Here is an 18683-nt window from a genome sequence, read left to right on the forward strand (position 1 = left end):
CCAAATCAATTAGCCAGACTCCTGTGTTTGTTATATTCCATTCCATTTGTGTCGCCTCCTTATTTGAATATGTACATTTGCCTCCTTTAGAGGAAGCTTTCTATATACTCAGAAAATTAAATGAGATATTTCTATATGGGGCTGAGAATATTATGTCAGTTAGAGAGACTTGCGTTCCTAGCCAGCAGGGGGGAGGAGGAGACCATGTCTTCTTAAAAGGCTCCTTTCCCTCTGTCTCTCACCCTCTCCCATCTCTCCCTCCCTGTCTCTTTCCCTCAATGATCCAGGACCGTCATTTAGGGACTCTGGCCTGTCACTCAACCAGGATCTGATCGTGTCTAAGGTCTGTGCTCAAAGTGTGCCTGGCGGCACGTAGGTCCACATTGGGCCCTCGGTCAATAGCTGTTGGTCTGTAATAGGCAGAGCCGCACCCCAGGCTCTGGCTGAAGGGCCTCAGAAGCCGCCCACCCTAGGGGGTAACCATACAGGGTGCCCTATAGAGCAGGCCAGGCAGCCTCCAGACATTCCATGAAGGATGATGGTTGGAAGGCTTAAATAGGAAACACGCAGCCTCACACAGCAAAACCCTCTGCAAGTGTGATGGCAGGTTTGTAAAAGAGCAAACACAGAGACCACAGCAACAGGCGGGCCTTAGACACAGCGTGCTGTATTGGAGCCAGAGCAAAGGGGTGCCTGCAGGACACAGCACTGGGGTGGAGACCCTGCCCCTTCCTGGGGACCCACATAAACATACAAATACTCAACACATTGCCTTTAAAGATGATCCTCACACATGGATACCCCAGGTCGTACTTGTTTTGGAACATAATGACTGATTAGGAGGAAATGAAAATCTGTAGGGAAATGAAACTCGGTGTCATGTACGTGGTGATAGAACACCAGGGCAAGGAGGCTCCAGGTGGACATTTCAGCTCCTTTTGGTGTCTGGTTTACATGCTGGGCGAGGCGACCAGTGCTGCCCGGGCTGGGGTCACCCGGGGCTCTGTTCTCACCACCGGTCCTGGCCTCTCCTTGCCTCGGCTGTGCCCGGGCAGGAGGGCACAGACGTCAGAAACGTTCCCCTGATGTGTCTCTAAGAGGTTGGCCACAGCAGCAGACTTTGCAGAAGCTGCTTTGTTTTCTTAACAAATCAAAAAAATATATAGTATTTTTCGATCTACCCCCTGTGTGTCACGGTGCGTAGGGGGGAGGTTTCTCCCCAGGGAGGAAAGGGGCGGGAGCATAGAGAGGCGGGGCGTTGGGCGGGAGCCCGAAGCTGGAACTGGACTGGGATGGAGGCTGCGTGTCCTCGGACAGAGAGAGGTCAGTGGAGGGCGAGGCTGGGAAGCTGCTGGACGGCTGCAATGGAACAGAAAAGGCTTCCTCAGTCAGTGGAGAGGGCGGGCCACACATGCCGTCCATGTGGAACGCCCCTCAAAGAGTCCACCTGGGGCTCAGACCCCTCCCCTCCCACTCCGGACCCAGGGTCACATGCCTGACCAAGGCCCTCCCAGTGGGAACACTCCCTAGTCAGAGTGTGTTCTCAGGGAGGCCGGAGGGAGGCCCGATCCTGCCCAGCTGGGGCTCCTTCGCACAAATTCTGCTCCTGCGGCCGCCTGTGGAAACACCCATCTGTGGAATTCCTCAGACTTCCCAGCCCTCGTGCCTGCTGTGCGTGAGTCTTGACTTTCAAGGGGGTGGCCTTCTACCAGACTGACACCAGGACTCACAGAAGCGCATATATGCCCAAGGAGAAGGCTGCCTGGCTCATTTGGGGACCCCTGGGTTCACCCAACACTTCACACTTTAAAGAAAGAACCAAGAACCCAGCATTTTTCGGCTAGTGTGATGGTCAATTTTATGTGTCAGCTTGGCCAGGCCTTGGTGCCCGGATGTTTGGTCAAACACCGGTCTGGATGTTGCTGTGTAGATGTGACTAACACTGAAATCAGGGAGCTCTGAGTAAAGCAGATCACTGTCCACGATGTCCATGGGCCTCATCCAATCAGTCAAAGGTCTGAAGAGAACAAGACTGAGGTTTCTGGGGAAAAGGAAATTCTTCTAGCAGCCTGACCGTGGACTTGAAACTGCAAGACCCGTTCTTCCCTGGGTCTCCAGCCTGCAGTCCAGCCTGCAGTCCTGCCTGCAGGTCCCGCCCTCTGCTTCTCTATCTGGACGTCTAATCTCTATCTACGTCTGCGTCTCTATGCGTGCATCCATCCTGTTGGTTCTGTTTCTCTGGGGAACCTTGACATAGACGCCAGTAAAAGTGGTTACAAGAAGAAAAATGTTTTCCAGTTTTTCTTCACCTGCCAACAAACCTCTTAAGTTCTTTCTCTTTTTTTTTTTTTAAGTTCTAAGAGTTTAAAACGCCTACTTAAAACCAATATTTAAATAAATAAAGCAAACAACCCCTTCTGTGAAACAGCACAGGGTGAGTGTCTAAGGGCTCTGGTCTGCTGGCAGTGCTGTGTCCTTCCTCTACTCTCTGCCCGCGAGGTGCCCTGGGCCCCCGGGAGTCCAGCCTGGCTGCCTCGCCTCTGCCTGGAGACTGCCCAGGAGCCCCAGAAGCTCAGGATTCTGAAGAGGATTTCCTCACAAGTGGTAACCTAAAACCAAGAATGTCACCTTGCTCAGGGTCAATAGCCTGGGCTTTCAGGATCTGACAGCACAAGGCCCCTGCCTAGCTTTCTTTCTTTCTCCCAAACTCTCCCTTCTGACCATGGGGACAAAACAAAGCTCTAGAGACCATTCTCTCAGGAGTGCTGGGAGCTCCCAGACCCTACCACACATGTCCATTCAGTTCTTCACTGGAAATGAGCACCTGCGAGAACCACAGCTTAAACCACCCCGGGCCACAGAGCAAACTTCCGGGAACCAGGTAGTAAACCAGAAGAAACCATGAACTACACTGCCACAAATCACAGAGTAAACTGCCAGGAACCACAGAATAAGCCACCACAAACCATGAAGTAAACCACCACAAACCACAGAATAAACCACCACGAACCACGAAGTAACCACAAACCACAGAATAAACCACCACAAACCACAGAATAAACCACCACAAACCACGAAGTAACCACAAACCACAGAATAAACCACCACAAACCACAGAATAAATCACCATGAACCATGAAGTAACCACGAACCACAGAATAAACCACCACAAACCACAGAACAAACCACCACGAACCACGAAGTAACCACAAACCACAGAATAAACCACCACAAACCACAGAGTAAACCACCACGAACCACAGATTAAACCACCATGAACCATGGAATAAACCACCATGAACAACAGAGTAAACCACACACCATGGAGTAAACCAACATGAACCACCGAGTAAACCACCAGAAATGACAGAGTCAACTGCCCCGACAGACAGGGCTGCACCAGGGACAGGTTCTGCCCACACAGGCACCCCACCAGGGTAGTGCACAAGGAACCCCTTTATTATAGAGTGTAAATTATATCTCTGCTCTGTCCTTATCACAAAAGCTCACCAACGCCAACCCCTTCCCAGCCTTTCCTGACCAGTCAACTAGCAGCCCCCCACCCAACAGCTATCGCTGTGTGAGAGTACTTTGCTGCTAATGTCTTCAACAGGACGTTTAAAGCAGTTCCCTACCCTCTCTGTTGGTCAGTAAAAACAGAGGCATTAATTCTGTTGTTTTTCCACTAAGGAAACAGAAGAACCACATTGATTTGTCCTCTCCTCGAAATTTGATTACTGATGTGTATGTAATTATATTCCTACATGCGCTGGCAATAATAGCTGATTAGGCCACCAGGAGGAGAGCCCAGGCCTCCCCCGGGAGGGTAAAGAGGGACATCTGCTGTTTGTGAAGAGCCAGAGGCCCCTGAAGGACAGAATATGACACTGGTATAAAGCAGACCATTCACTGGCACTGTATTTTAGGGATAGAAGACCATCCGCCCGCATCCCGCACTCCTACAAGGACATCAAGCACATCTCCTGAGGGAACACGTCATACCTGCAAGAGCAAGACACCCGCCCAGGGTCCCCAAGTCAGGCTCCAGACTTACCGAGAGCCCCGGCTGCTGCCCGCCTGCAAGGACCATTCATCTGGTGCTGGTCCCCTCAATCAGCACGTGAAGTTGTACGACTTCATAACAATCAGACTGAGCCCCACAACCACACCCCTCTCATCCATAGCACCCCCTCCCACCCAAGCAGGGAAACACAATTCCTCGTGCACTTTCATGTTGTAAACTTCCTAAAACTTGATGGTGGTTGGTGTTGTTATTAATATAAGCAAAAGAGTGTGTGTTAAATCCATCTGGTTGCCCCACCCCCAAATGGAAGCCTCGATAAGTTGTGTGGAGCGGCGGTTCTCATTTTTGCCCCCTGGACAACATCTGGATATATTTTTGGTTGTCACGACAGGGGGTGTACTGGCAGCTGGTGGCTGGAGGCTGGGGACGCTGCTCAACATCCTATAGCACGCAGGGTGGCCCCACCCCTCAGAGCTCTCTGGGCCCAACGTCAGTAGTGCCAGGTGACGGTCCCTGGTCTGCAGTCCATAACGGGACGGATTATCAGGGTCTACTTCAACCAGAAGCTCCTTAGAGGCCTGACCTGTGGTGGCGCAGTGGATAAAGCGTCAACCTGGAAACACTGAGGTCGCCGGTTCAAAACCCTGGGCTTGCCTGGTCAAGGCACATATGGGAGTTGATGCTTCCTGCTCCTCCCCCTTCTCTCTCTCTCTCTCTCTCTCTCTCTCTCTCTCTCTCTCCTCTCTATAATGAATAAATAAAATCTTAAAAAAAAAAATTTAAAAAAAAAAAAGAAGCTCTTTAGAGTATAAAATAAGACAAGCCAAACCACGCACGGAAGTGGGAGGACAAGGCAAACGCCGCTCTACCAACAAGGTTTCGCCCCCACCACATGTCCCTCTCCCCACAACAACCCCAAAGCCAACAGCATTATTTCAGGCTAAATCTATGAAATTACCCCTTTTCTGGATACAGTGTGGTTGGATATCGGCAAATTCACATGACTCGCCTAAATAACTTAGCTGTGTTGACAGAACCCAGGCACGTGGTGGTATGTACCCAGTTGCTCTGGCCAGGATATCACGGTGAACTTTTGTGGGGCCAGGTCACGGGTTAGAAAAGGTTAGAGTTCCAGAGGACACCAGTGACTGGGTCACCAGGGCCATGTGGAGCAAAGGATGTCCAAAATGACCAACAGGGCTGTGGAACATCGTGTGAGGGGGCTGTGAGTGGAGTTACCCGCCACGTCACCCCTCAGGTCACCCCAACCCCTTTCCCAGTCCACACCGGCCTCCCCACTATACTGCCTCCATCAGGAGAGGGGAAGCCCCAGGTCCTCCCTCATCCCAAGCCCCCCTCCAAGTCGCGCCTGACCAGTACTGCCCTGCATGACCACTGCCCATGAGATGAGCACGCTGGCCTCAGACAGGCGATGCTCAGCCTACCTGGAGAGGCAGCGGGTAGGACGAGCAGGTGGGGAGGGTGGCAGGAGCCGGGCAGAAGCCCGAGTAGGCCAGGATCTGCTGGGCGGGGTTGTAGAGGACCTGCGGCGGAGCAGACGGTCTGTAGGCCAGCTGGGACAGAGGGACCTGCCACAGAGAGTGGAGAAGCGTCAGTCTGCCATCCATCCCAGAGCAGACCCTCCAGGGAGCCCCATCTTCAAGTCATCCAAGAAGGTGAGGTCCTACCAAATCTGCCAGGGGGAGGTACCATGATCCAAAGATCATTATCTTTTGGTTCAGAACTAAACACCTAAAAAGCAGGGCTTAATTTTGCTTTTTTTTTTTTTTTTCCTGCGTCCCAAGTACCCACCAAGATTCCAGGGTAGGCCCAAGCTTTCTTTGGTGCTTTTTTGGAAAAGTCAAGAAGATCACTGGTCCCTCCTTTCCAGGTGCATGGAGGGGTCACAGGTACCTCAATACAGCTTCGGTCCCAAGTGGGTGGACTGACTTCACAGACACTCTCGGACATGGTCATGTGGGGCTTGCTTCCCACCCCAGGGGACCAAAGCCCAGGGGTTTCTGGAGAAACGCAAATGCTACGAAAGCATTCCAAATTCCTCAGAGCTCAGGCTTTGCTGGCGCCCTGGGGGTTCTAATTCTCAGAAGGAGAACAGGACAAGGGCCCTCATTCCCTGCCCGCCTGTCCCCCAGAGAACATGAGCCATTGGACGGACTCCACCCCAGAATGATGCTCAGGGGTGCTCAGGGGGTTCACAGACCAGACATGTGTCCCCTCCTAAGAGGACAGAACCCAAATCCCATCTGATACCCATGGGGCGGGCACTGCCATGTGGAAGAGGGGCCGGGGCAGCAGAGGTAGATTATCTGAAAACTTGTCACCGCCCAGTGAGGTCCTGAGGAATGGAGGTAAAGAGAGACAGAAGGCTGGAGCCTGAACCAGGCCCTGGAACTTCAGGGTGATCCAACCAGACAGGAAGGAGGTGGGCCAAGATGGGACAGCAGTGGGGGACGAGAGCACACCCAGAGCTGCCTGTTCCCAGCTCCCCACTGGCGGCTGCGGGGGGACCGTGGGGTCAGCACGGGGGCAATCACTTGGCTAACGCACCTCTCACTTCCTGCCCTTCCCCACTCAGGACTGCCTCCTGCACATCCTGTGCGCAAACATCCCCTCCACCAGCCCCCAGGAAGGCAGGCACCCCTACAAGGAGATGGATTCCATGATATCACCTGCACGGTGAGCTCTTCCACCAGGAGCTCAGCACAAACTTACTGCACACCACTGAATTTATCTGGGGTAACCGGAGTCAGTTCAGCTCTGAGAAGAGAACAGGGCAGCTTGAAAACAGAGCGAGAAAGAACAAAGACGTGGAGCAGAGCCCACACGCCTGGCCACCTTGATGTCGCATTCATGACCGGACACTGCTGGGCACCTACTGTGCGCACCAGGCTGACCTAAGGGCTGTCCCAGCGCAGCGGGAGCGGGGCCCCACAGAGGGGTATGGGGGCTCCCTGGCCAGAGGAAGCAGCTGCAGCGGAGGCCTGGAGGAGGCTGAAGGTCAAGGTTAACGAATGACTTCAGGGGCCGAAGGGCAACCCTCCTGGCCTTGTTCAGCATTTGTGCTATTTGGGGTGTAGGGAGGACAGGGCAGGGCTGGGGGGTCTGCCATGAGGGAGCTAAGCATTTTGGCAGGGGGACCTTCACTCTGGAGAAGGGACAGCCACTCTGTCTGCAGGGGACACTGGCAGGCCAGGCCCAACATTAGCCCTGGCTCCCTGCATCTGCCTGGTCTTGCCTGACCCCTCGTCCACCGTTCTGACCCCTGAGCCCTGCTGTGTAAGTGGCCTCAAGGAGCCCCCACTGGCCAACGGGACTCTCCACCTGTGCTTCTCAGGGCACCTGAGGCCCGGTGCAGACCCTTCCTCACCAGACTGGGTGTAAGCAACTGTACGTGTAAGCGTTGCCCCGTTACCAAGGCACCAGCCCCAGGATACCCTCTGCAGACCCTGGGAGGCTCCTCATGCCCGCCTGCTGGGCAGAGGAAATGGCTCTGGCCTCCAGCTTGTGACAAGCCTCTGAGGACCTGCCCGTGAAGCGCTCACACACCGAGAGTGTACACACGGCTTTGGGCTGCTGGGTGAAGGGCCTTCATGCCTTAAAACAATTTTAAATTATAAAGTCCATTAAACTTATAAGAGTATCAATTCAGCAAGTGAAAATGTGAAGGAATCACCCTTTTTGCTTCTTACAACACCCCAGGGCTTTGAGTTGGAGAAAGAAAATTGTCCCAAGCAGAGTTTAGGTGCAACGTTTTGGTCTGATGGAACCCAGTGGTCCTTCCGGGACATCGCTATATTCTTGATGGAACCTGCCGGCAATTTTATTATAATCACTAATGAACAAGACAGCCCCTTCTGGAAAACCCACCGGGCTTACAGGGACGGCAGGACTCTAACCAGACACCCTGGGTATCAGCTTTCTAATCTAACCTTGTTCTTCTCGAAAACCTGCCACGAGAGAAAACTTTGAACTAGCTGCAGTAGAACAACCCCTCTCCTGAGGGTTTTCACAGAGGGCGCCCTGTGGGGGCCTCTACTGACCCCAGGCACCCTGCGAGCGCTGGGACGCCCACTGGAGACCTTGCTGAAGGTATGGCGATCGATAGCTTTCAGCCTTGGGGGATGCTTGTCTTTCATGAGTTTAAAGATATCTTGGGACCAAAGTCAAAGCTTGGAGAAGCTGTCTGTACCCTCCAGGGTGGCAGTCAGAAGACAGGGGACACTGGGAGGCCCTGAGGGGACACCAAGCTCTCCCAGGCTGGCTCAGGTTTTATCTAGGGAAACAGAACTGTCAAGGAAATCACAGATCTCAGGAGGGCTCCAAGCTAAGCTACTAAACATGGTCAATAACCAAGTCTCCAGAACAGCTGGGTATCAAGGGTTTACCCAGGAAGACTTTTAGCTGCGGAGGCAGGTTTCAACTTGGCCTGTGGGACCTGTCTGCATGTGTGTTCCTGCTGACCTTAGAGTCAGCATCCGGTGACAAGGGGGCGGCTTCTCACCTCTCGGCTGTTCTGTGCACGCCTTCCCCTTGGGCAGCTCCGTGGATGAAGGGAGAGCTGTTGCAGACGGGGCTACTGTGCCCCATACGAGAATCTCTAGTTTGGAACAAAGAGGTTCCACAGGGAGAACGGAGGGGGGGGGGGGTTCTGTCCGGCCAGGCCCCAAGCAGGAGCTACTGTCCTGCGAAAGGAGGACCGTGCTGAGAGCACTGTGCCGAGGGGCAGTCCTCAGCGAGAGTGGCCCACAGAGGGAGGCCCCTGCGGCCGCCGCCTCTCTGGCACTCGGGCACTCACGGGCCAGACTGCAACGCGCTGGTTCTCCAGAGCTGTTGCATCAGAATCACCTGTGAGTTTGGGAGAACGCAGACCCAGCACCCCTCCACCCGTCTCCCCAATCAGAGCCCCCAGCGAGTCCGCGTGCGGTCAGGGTGAGAGACGGAGGGACTGACTCATCGGGGCGCCAAGTTCCGGGTCTTACTCTCGGCAGCTGAGAGTCTGTTTCCTAAACGGGATGAGGGAGCACAGGCCTCAGGGTGCGAACAAGAGCGCTCGAACAGACCCCACTTCCAGAAACGACCAGCGAAGGCTCGCCATCGTTAAACATATGGCGGGTGTTTCCGTGAGCCTCAGTTTTTTTCCCCATTTGTGAAGGAAGATCATGTGACCTGCCTTGCGCCTCTCCAAGAACATGGGCCGCAGAGCCCTGGTCGGACTCGAATGCTGTTGCCACCCAGCCCCGGGGTGGCACTGCTCACCATGTCCTTGAAGGCCCCCAGGACAGCTGCTGTGACGATGCCGAGGAACAGGCCCAGGACGTTCAGCACAGTCGAGGCCCAGAGCAGCCGGTAGAGGTGCAGCACATCCTGACAGCCGCTCACGCCCACGAACTCGTAGTAGGTGGGAGAGTACTCAGTGCTGCACACGGGGGGGGGGGGGGGGGAGACGACAGTGTTAACTATGCCCGCGAGGAAAGGACCCTGCGTGTGACAGAGCAGGGCTGGGAGGACACAGTCCTGGGATCAGGTAAACGGAGTCCAGACAAGCCCTGGGTCTTTTCTCTCAAAGGCCCTTGAGGGCCCTGTTGGTTATGACAGGGAGAGGCATCAACCCAGCTGTCCTCTGAGACCAAGGCAGTAAAGATGTCCCCAAGGAATCTGAGCAGCCACCTGCGAAAGGGGCCCAGGGTTCAGAGCCGAGAGGATGGCACCACCACTGTGCTCACTCCTAGAACACAGGCCCCGCGCAGGGCAATGGAGCCCCAAACGCGCCAGCCTTCAACAGGCGGGCAGAAAGGCTGCCAGCCTCACGGGCAGAGGGGCTCGGGCTGGCCTCACAGCAGGGACCCGAGACGGCCTGCGCGGGGGCAGCCTGGACCACTGCGCGGTGGCCGGGGGCCAGCAGCCTGGCCACGAGAATCTGCCGGGGCAGCCACCGCGGTCCACACACGTGCTGTTTCTCCACGTTGTCTTGGAAACAGGACGGAACCCTCTTCTTGAGGGTTCAGCTTACACCTCTGGAATTTTCAGCAAATTCAGGGGAGGGGTCCCACAGAGGCAAACATTAAACTTCTCACTGGCTTTCGTGTAAGTGTTCAAGCAATTAATACAAAAGGAGAAGACAGTGTGGGGAGGGTTTCAGGCTCGGAACTCACACTCAGTCCTAACAACAAGCAAAAGGCTGACAAGACTGAAAAATCAACAACTCTTATTGGGTCATAAGAGGGGAGGAGGCAGGACAAACTGCTGATCCTCATCCTGGAGAGACAGACAGGCGGATGCAGGGAGCCCAGCTTCCCGGAGCAGAGACTCGGGAGCGGAAACGATGTGGGACCCGGGGCTGGGCTAGACACGGAACTGTAGCAGGTGAACTGCTGTGAATAAGTCTGAGCGTTAAAACCTGCAAGGGTCCCAGTCATGGGGGTCCCCCAATACTGTGTAATTTACCTTCAGGAGCTCAACCAGGTTCCCAATCTAAGTGTCAGAGTAAAAGCCCTTGGGCTTCCAGCAGAGGGAGGAAAGGAACGATTCTGAAATAACCAGAGGCCTGTCCTCGGGGGGAAACTGGCTAACCAGAGCCTAACCGGATGGGGTAGTATCAAAGAAAATACCCCATCCCAGCCCCGTGAAACTATCTGTCCCAGCTGAAGGGGAAGAAAAAAATGAGAAATGCTGGTGAAGTTCACAGTCCAGTGGCACCAGCTCACTGGCAGGGACATCATTATGGGGTTTATAGAACACTTCCCTTCCCCACAGTTTACCGCATCACGGGGCCTCGTTTTCCTCATCTGTGAAATGGGGCCAACGACCTTCTCTCACATAAATGTCTGAAGACTAAAGGAGATGATGTAGGTGCAGTGTCCAAGGATTGGGAAGAGCACAGATGAAGGAGGAGGAGCTGCCAGCAGTAATGGACACTGTCCCCCACCCCACGCCCCATCAGACTCACCTGTGGCAGTTGTAGAGGTCACAGCAATAGCAGGTGTTGCTCTTCACCTTCAGCTGACACTTGCCATTCAGGGAGTGACAGGTGACCTGCGAATAGAAAGACCTTGTCAAGTCTCCCGGACCTGACCCCGTGTGCCTGCTCAATCTCACCCACAGGGGACAGGGCCGCACCCTGGTCAGTCAGGCAATTCTCAGTCCTAACCAGTGTCCTAACCTTCCCCTCAAGCCCCTATTCCAGGTGCAGGGTTGGGGGCATGGCAGGACGCTGCCCTGCAGAAGGAGTTAGAAATCCATGTTCAGTCACTCTAGGGTGCCCAGGTAGACAGTGATAGACAAAGAGGAGGAGAGGGTTCTGGGTCCCATGCTTCCAGCGAGATTCCTGCCAGTAAGGACCCTCTCCAGGCAGGGATTTCTGCAGATGGAGACCCCTCCAGGCAGGGTGAACCTCCGATAGAACCTTCCTGACAACACAGCCTGATCTGACCAAGCCAGCCCTTGCCTAACCCCACACAGAGGCCTCCCTTCAAGCTACAAATGTTTGGAAGACGTTTGATTTTTTTTTAAAGCAAGATTAGGGCAAAAACCCCCACAAACTTTCTTCCTTCCTGCAGCATTATTCAATGTGAGGGCAAGAGCCGTGTTACTGACACTCAGAAAGTAAGCAGGGCAGAAACCACCCTGATTTCTGAAAGAGGACAGTGACCCCTGGGGAGAGGAGCTTCCGGGGGAGGATCGTACACTGAGTGATGGGGGAGGAGCTTCCGGGGGAGGATCGTACACTGAGTGATGGGCAGGGGTTCCGGCAAGCTCTCCGAGCTCTCTCTGCAGGGGCGGAGAGTGGCTCTGAGAGGCAGAGACCTGGGCATACCATACCCTAGGTCCCAAAGTCTCCCTGGGAACACAGGGGGTCGAGAAGCTCAAGCAACTCATTGGGCTCATGGTCTTTTTTTTCAAAGTTATGTGGTTAATTTCTGGAAATCACCCCAACCAGCAGTGGGGCACTCTGAGTGCTTGAGGAAGATTAATCTGGAAATAGTATGGGAGACAGTCTAGGTGGGTTGGAAACCAGAGACAGTCCAGGGAGCCATGAGAGTAGCTCCAGTCTGACTCAGACCCAGAGGAGCCTGCGACTGGGAGTCGTGACAGGTGAAACTGAAGGGCTGGCACGACAATCCCGGGCAGGCACAGGGCAGGGGGAGGAAGGAACAAGGACATGGCTCTGAGCCCAGCAACCAGCTCATGGGAAGGTCAGAGCCACAGGATAAGGAGCTGGAGGTCAAAAGGCCTGACCTTAACCCAGGGGTCCCCAAACTTTTTACATAGGGGGCCAGTTCTCTGTCCCTCAGACCGTTGGAGGGCCGAAGTATAAAAAAAACTATGAACAAATCCCTGTGCACACTGCACATATCTTATTTTAAAGTAAAAAAACAAAACGGGAACAAATACAATATTTAAAATAAAGAACAAGTCAATTTAAATCAACAAACTGACCAGTATTTCAATGGGAACTATGCTCCTCTCACTGACCACCAATGAAACAGGTGCCCCTTCCGGAAGTGCGGTGGGGGCTGGATAAATGGCCTCAGGGGGCCGCATGTGGCCCGCGGGCCGTAGTTTGGGGACCCCTGCCTTAACCCTAAGTTCCCCCTGCTGGGAGGTGTCCCTCCCCCTCCTAGGAAGTGTGGAGAGCAAGAGCAGAAGACAGTGGCTTAGAGCAGGGTCAGCCACTTAGGAGCCTGGAGCCAGGCCTCATCCACTGACTGTCTCTTTTTTTTTTTTTTTTTTTTCTGACTGTCTCTTGTAGGTGAAGCTCTGCCTAGCCATGCTCCTCCGAGCATGCATCAGCCGCGGCCGCTCTGCCTAGCCACACTCCTCCATGCACGCGTCAGCCGTGGCTGCTCTGGCACTAGAAAGAGTTCAGTAGCAGGGCTAGAGACCATCTAGCTTGTAAATCCTAAGATATTACTGACCCTTTATGGAGAAAGGTGCTGGCCTTTGGCTTGCATTCTATGGGTAGCTTCTTCCCCATTATCTTTGGGGAGCTTTTAAATCCCCAGATCCACTAAACCTCCTCCCTGAGATGGGATCCAGCATCAAGATCTACTTAAGCTCCTGCGCTGATTCCTATGGGCAGTGGGTGTGAGAACCCCTGATGGGCAACCCCACACGTGAGCTTGTCATCAGAAGGCCTAACCTCTGGGTCAGGAGAGGCCTTGCTTGTCTATAATCCCAGAATAAGAGAAAAACGCGTATTTTTGTTTGTTTGTTTTTTGAGGAAGAGAGAGAAAGAGAGATAGACTTACAGGAAGGGAGAGAGATGAGAAGCATCAACTTGTAGTTAAATCACTTTAGTTATTCATTGATTGCTTCTCGTATATGCCTCACTGGTGGGCTCAAGCTGAGCCAGTGACCCCTTGCTCAAGCCAGCAACCTTGGGCTCACGCCAGCAACCTTGGGCTTCAAGCCAGTGTGACCTTTGGGCTCAGCCAGCGACCATAGGATCATGTCAATGATCCCATGCTCAAGTTAGTGAGCCTACACTCAAACCAGATGAGCCCATGCTCAAGCCAGTAACCTCAAGGTTTAGAACTTGGGACCTCAGTGTCCCAGGTCAATGCTCTATCTACTGCACCACTGGTCAGGCAAGAAACAGTTGACCTTTAACTGGACTGAACACACCAGGGTGAATAAGAAGGAAAGAAAGAGCAGCATGAGGCCTTTGGAGGGGCGGTGGCATACATGGAGGGCTTGAAGAGGCCATGACCCTGCAGGCAGGACAGGTCCCTAGTGCTCCCTCTGGCCATGAGAAAGGCCACAAGTTCCAAGATCAGCCTTTAGAGAAGAAATGTGCTGCCTGCCTTGGAGAGGGGTGGCAGGGAGTCTCAGGCCAGCTTAGATCTGGCCACAGGCCACGCGTGTCTCATGCCACAACATGCAGAATGTCCCTTCTCTTCTCCATGGTTCATGGAGCACCCCTATAACCATGCAGGATGTTAACCATGGCGTTGGCTCTCCGACATTCTCCTGGCTATTCCTGTCCTCCCCCTTCTCTGACATTTGTATGCAGTTTGAGAGGCCGCGTTTAGTTAAACCAGCAAATCTCTGTGGAGCTGGAGTGAAACAGCCAGGCAAAGGAGGCTACCTGAGGCGGTCTGAGAGAAGATGGCATGCCACGGTGCACTTTGTTATCTCTGGCATTTTATGCAGCTAGAAATAGAAATGAAATCACCCCGCAGATGTCCTTGGCCCGGGGACAGTCAGTGAGTTTCTTGGCCAATGCAAATATAGTATACTAGCTTTTTATTGCAGTGATTAAGCCAATAAAAATGCTCATCGGATAAGCCACAATGAATTGGACAGTGAATTCTAGGACTGTTGTGTGTCAAAGAAGACAAGTCAGCAGCTGCGACTCCAAAATAAATACGACACATTAAGATGTCAGAACTAGCTCAAAACAAAGTGTGAGCTGCAAATGCCTCCCCACAGAACAGAGGGAAGACATAATGGGAAGAACTGTAAGAATCTAAACATTCAGATTTTGACTAGGGGCACAGAAACTGTGTGGGATACATGGATGAGCAGAATGAAGTACATCAACCAGTGCTCTTGCTTACCTCCGTCTGGTAGACATCGTGTAAGTATCCCACCCCACTGGAGTAAAACTGGCATCTTCCCGTGCTGAGGGGTCTTGGTTCCTAGAGATAAACACAAGGAAAGAGAATACTACCCTTTCATCTCTGAATTAGGAGTGCCAGAAGCAATTGTAGACCTGTCTGCCAATTTCAGACCTCTCTAAAGGAGAGACGCCAAAGCCAACCCCAGCCTGCCGGATGGAGAACAGAGGCAGGAAGTGCCACAGCTCATTCCAGAGCAGCCCGGCCCCTGCATTCAGGAGGCAGGTGAATAGAGTCCCAGAGAAGCAGGCACCCTCTCCCTGCAGGCCAGACTGACACATCTTCTCGCATTGGTCAACACAGGGCAGCTGAAGGGAGTTGGCTGCATAACTTTTTGAGGTGCACTACTATAATTCTCAACAAGCTGACCCCTAGGCTCTTATCTTTTCCTCTGAAAGCAAAATATTTTCTACAAGAAAGGGAGCAAGATGAATTTCAGACTAATTCACTCATCCAGCCAATCGTCCATCCACCCACCTAATCATCTATCTAATTAATCGTTTAACCATTCAGTTATCTATGCATTCATCCCTCCATCCATCCATCTATCCATCCATCTATTCACATATCTCTCCCCCTTCATCCTTCCCTCCTTTTTTCCCTCCATCCATCCATCCTCCATCTACCCATCCACCCATCCCTCCATCTATCCATTTTTTTATCTATTGATCCAGTCATCCCCACCCATCCATACCCCTCCCTCCATGCATCTATCTCCCCACCAACAACCTATGGCCACGTGCATCTATTCATACACGAGCGTCTCCCCAACATTCATGGAGCAAACACAGAACCAAATTATAAGGGTGTAGTTTTTGCCTTAGGGAATTAGTAAAGGAGACAGACCCCCAAAAATGACAATTATAAAATGCTTATAATCTCTATGGTAGAGAACAGCTATGGGTACACAGAAGCTGTAAAATGCCATGAAACTGTATAATCTGTAAGTTATAAAGTGAGTCAGAGCCCAACAACTGTATTTAGTTTTCTTACTGTGTTATTTGAGTCTTATTTCTCAAAGCATTCCTACTTCTGACCTAAGAAAAGAATACAAGAAACTACCAGTGACACTGGCAACAGATAAGGACAGTGGACTTCAGGAAGACCATTTCACACAGCTTTAATTTCTTAACTATTATACATAAATTAATATTAAGATAAACATTAATCATCAGACTGTAAGTTGTCAAAGCTGTTGAAATTTCATGTATTTCCTGCAGGGGTTGGCCAACTGCTTGGTTTTGTAAATAAAGTTTTATTGGCACACAGTCACCCTCATTTGCCCACATATTGCCTGTGGCTGCTTTTGTGCTTTGACAGTAAAGCTGACTCGCCATAACAGGCCACATGGCCACAACCATCACGCGTAGATTCTGGCCTGTTTCATGGAAGCCAGCGGCCCCTGGCCCACTGCACGCCTCGCATGGGCAGGACCTCAGTAAGTTGAGGTGAAATGAATGAAGGAACCAGGAACTGACCAGGAGGCAAGAGGACACTCTGTCCCCAGTGTTGGCACTGTGCCATCAGTCACTGAAGGTGCCCCAAAGTAGCCACTACAACACTCTGGAGTGACCACAAACTTACCCTGCTAAAGACAAGTCCACCCTGAGCTGGAAGAAAAGACCCAGCCGAGTGACCACAAGTGACCACAAACTCTATCAGTTCCCATTTCTCCTGCAGTGAACTGTGACCCCCATGAGTCCACAGTCCAGAAGATCTGACCAAACGCCTGCTGAATAGAGATGGACAGGTGGGCTGGTTTCTGACAGAACACCCGCCAGCGACGACCTTCTGAGTCCCGGGACTCACGTTCCCCTTCACGAGGTGTCTGGCCAGTTTGGAACAAGGGAGCCTGCAATTATATCTAGTGGTATTTATAGCTCGCCTGCAATGATGAATTGCTTCAAAAAATCCTATTCATCCATGAAACACGGTAGGGCTGAGGGGGCAGCGTGCCTCCGTTCTCACCCCCGCAGCGCTGGAGGGAGGAGAGCCTCCCGCCTGGGAAACCATTGGTTCTGAAGGAAGTTTCTCTCAGAGGTGAGCTGAGATGGGGATGAGGCCTGGGAAGAGCCAAGGCCCGCAGCACAGAGCCGGGACCCCACCTCCAGCTGCTGTGAGCCCCTCTGTCAGGGGCAAGCTTCGCTCTCAGGAAGGCATGGCAGTTTTTCCTTCAAAACCAGGGTTCCCAAAACCACCTGCCAGACCCAAGCTTTCAATTCAGCAGGGAAAGTAAAAACATTAATAATAATCTCGTTTTGCAAATTCTTATAAGAAATTGTATTGACCGGTTGTTCTCTATCTCCACTGAGAGAGGGGGACGGGTTTGAGTGGTAGACGCATGGCCAGAGCTGTTACTGGTGCTGTTGTTACTAACTGGTCCCCTGTGGCCCCACCGGGGCTTCCCAGGGGCCGCCTCGTGCAGCACCCCAGGGACCCTGTGACAAGAAGGAGCCACCGGAGCGGGGAAACCAGTTGACTCAGGGTCAGGCATCATCCGTATGCCCCTGTCTGTGGAGCTCCTGGTCTATCCGCTGACGCTGCGCCCAAAGACACATTTGTCTCAGGGTGCTGCTGTCTCAACAGGGTTCTGAGGGCAGACACGGGGTCTTCTCCTTAGAAGACCTGGGCATGGTCAGTCCCCACCTGGCATGAGTCGAGCACTAGATGCTTGCTCTTCAAGGAAAGGGACAAGGCATATCCATCTTTGTACCCCCAGCTCAGGTGACGCCCTTCATCAATATTTGCTGACTGAGTGACATTTGAGAGCATGCGTAAGACAGTCCAACACCAAGCAACCTGCCGACAGTAACTCAGGCTTCGATAGGACATTGTTTTGGATCAAAGGATTGCTTTCTGTTCTAACCAAGCAGAGTGCCAGAACCATGACAACAAATACTGACCAGGGACTCACAGTTCAATGACCTTTCCAAAAATAAAAGCAAGAAACAAAAGTCTGGGACAAATTAGACACAATTTCCTAGAGAGCTCTAAAAATGTAAATATTTATTCAACAAACGATGAATAACCTAAAAGGACAATTGCGGTGCAAGTTCAGGCCTTGGCTCCGGCTGTTAGGCCTCCACCTCTTCCAGATGGCCCTCCAGCCCGCAGAGCCGGCCTCTCCCTGAGCCCTGCAGCGACCCAGCCCACTCCACAGGATCAGGGCTCTCCTGGAAGGTTCTGCTGCATTTGTCTCTGTCTCGCTCATGCAGCTGGCAGTGGAGTAGCTTGTTTATACATCAGCATCACCACAACCATGTGAGTAACACCATGACATTATGAAGGCTACAAAATCACCAGGTGATGGAAATTTTTCAGCTCCCACCCTAATCTTATGAGACTACCATCACACATGCAATCGGTCACTGACCGAAACATCATTATGTGGTACGTGACTGTAACTATGAATAGAATCTTCCATCTCAGGCTTCCACACCATTAGATAAACCTAAAAGGATTTCACAGGCTATGGTGTCAAGCTAGAAAATTCTGTCATATCTTTTAAGAGAAACAAATCTGAACTAGAACACCTGGGAAGTCATGAGTCAGTGGATTTCATGGTGCAGTTCATGTTGTTAAATTATAGCAAGACCTGGGTAAAGTTACTTGGGAAATTAAAGAATTTGATTCCAGCTGTTGTGACAGTGCAGGTGCGTGCGTGCGTGTGTGTGTGTTTGTGTGTGTCTTGCAGGAAATGAAGAAAAGTGAGAGAAGGAAAGACATCAACCGACAAACACAAAGGAAGAGAGGAACAGTGAAGTTCTCTGTGCTCTGGGAAATTATTTTGGTATGTAGAATCTCTAAACCCAGGAAAGCAGTGGAGGACAAAAGTAGAAAGATGGAACTCACGATGTGCCGAGCGGCAAACACACCGTCCACGATGGCACAGCAGAAGGCGGCCACCACCCCGAAGCTGATAAACACGATGGCTGCCACCAACTGGAAGCAGAAGACAAAGGGAGGGTGTCCAGTGTTTAGCAAAAACCTTTTTTCAAATACAAGCCAACTCAAAGTCC

The 18683-nt window shown here is 52.3% G+C and overlaps 1 protein-coding gene across 2 annotated transcripts in view; it reads right to left on the minus strand.

The window, feature by feature from the left end:
• Positions 1-588: 588 nt before the first annotated feature.
• TMEM255B (transmembrane protein 255B) overlaps positions 589-18683 on the minus strand; it is a 42477-nt gene continuing 24382 nt past the window's right edge. The window contains exons 4-9 of one of the 2 annotated variants that reach the window (XM_066383563.1): positions 18517-18606; positions 14605-14685; positions 10992-11077; positions 9302-9461; positions 5470-5613; positions 589-1359 (exon numbers count right to left, since the gene is read on the minus strand). In XM_066383563.1, coding sequence (XP_066239660.1) covers positions 1192-1359; positions 5470-5613; positions 9302-9461; positions 10992-11077; positions 14605-14685; positions 18517-18606 — 729 coding nt within the window. In that variant the 3' untranslated portion in view covers positions 589-1191. The remainder of the gene's footprint in view (positions 1360-5469; positions 5614-9301; positions 9462-10991; positions 11078-14604; positions 14686-18516; positions 18607-18683) is intronic. The other variant, XM_066383564.1, reaches the window with a different exon arrangement.

This window comes from Saccopteryx leptura, chromosome 4 (genome assembly GCF_036850995.1).
Source record: "Saccopteryx leptura isolate mSacLep1 chromosome 4, mSacLep1_pri_phased_curated, whole genome shotgun sequence".
NCBI lineage: Eukaryota > Metazoa > Chordata > Mammalia > Chiroptera > Emballonuridae > Saccopteryx > Saccopteryx leptura.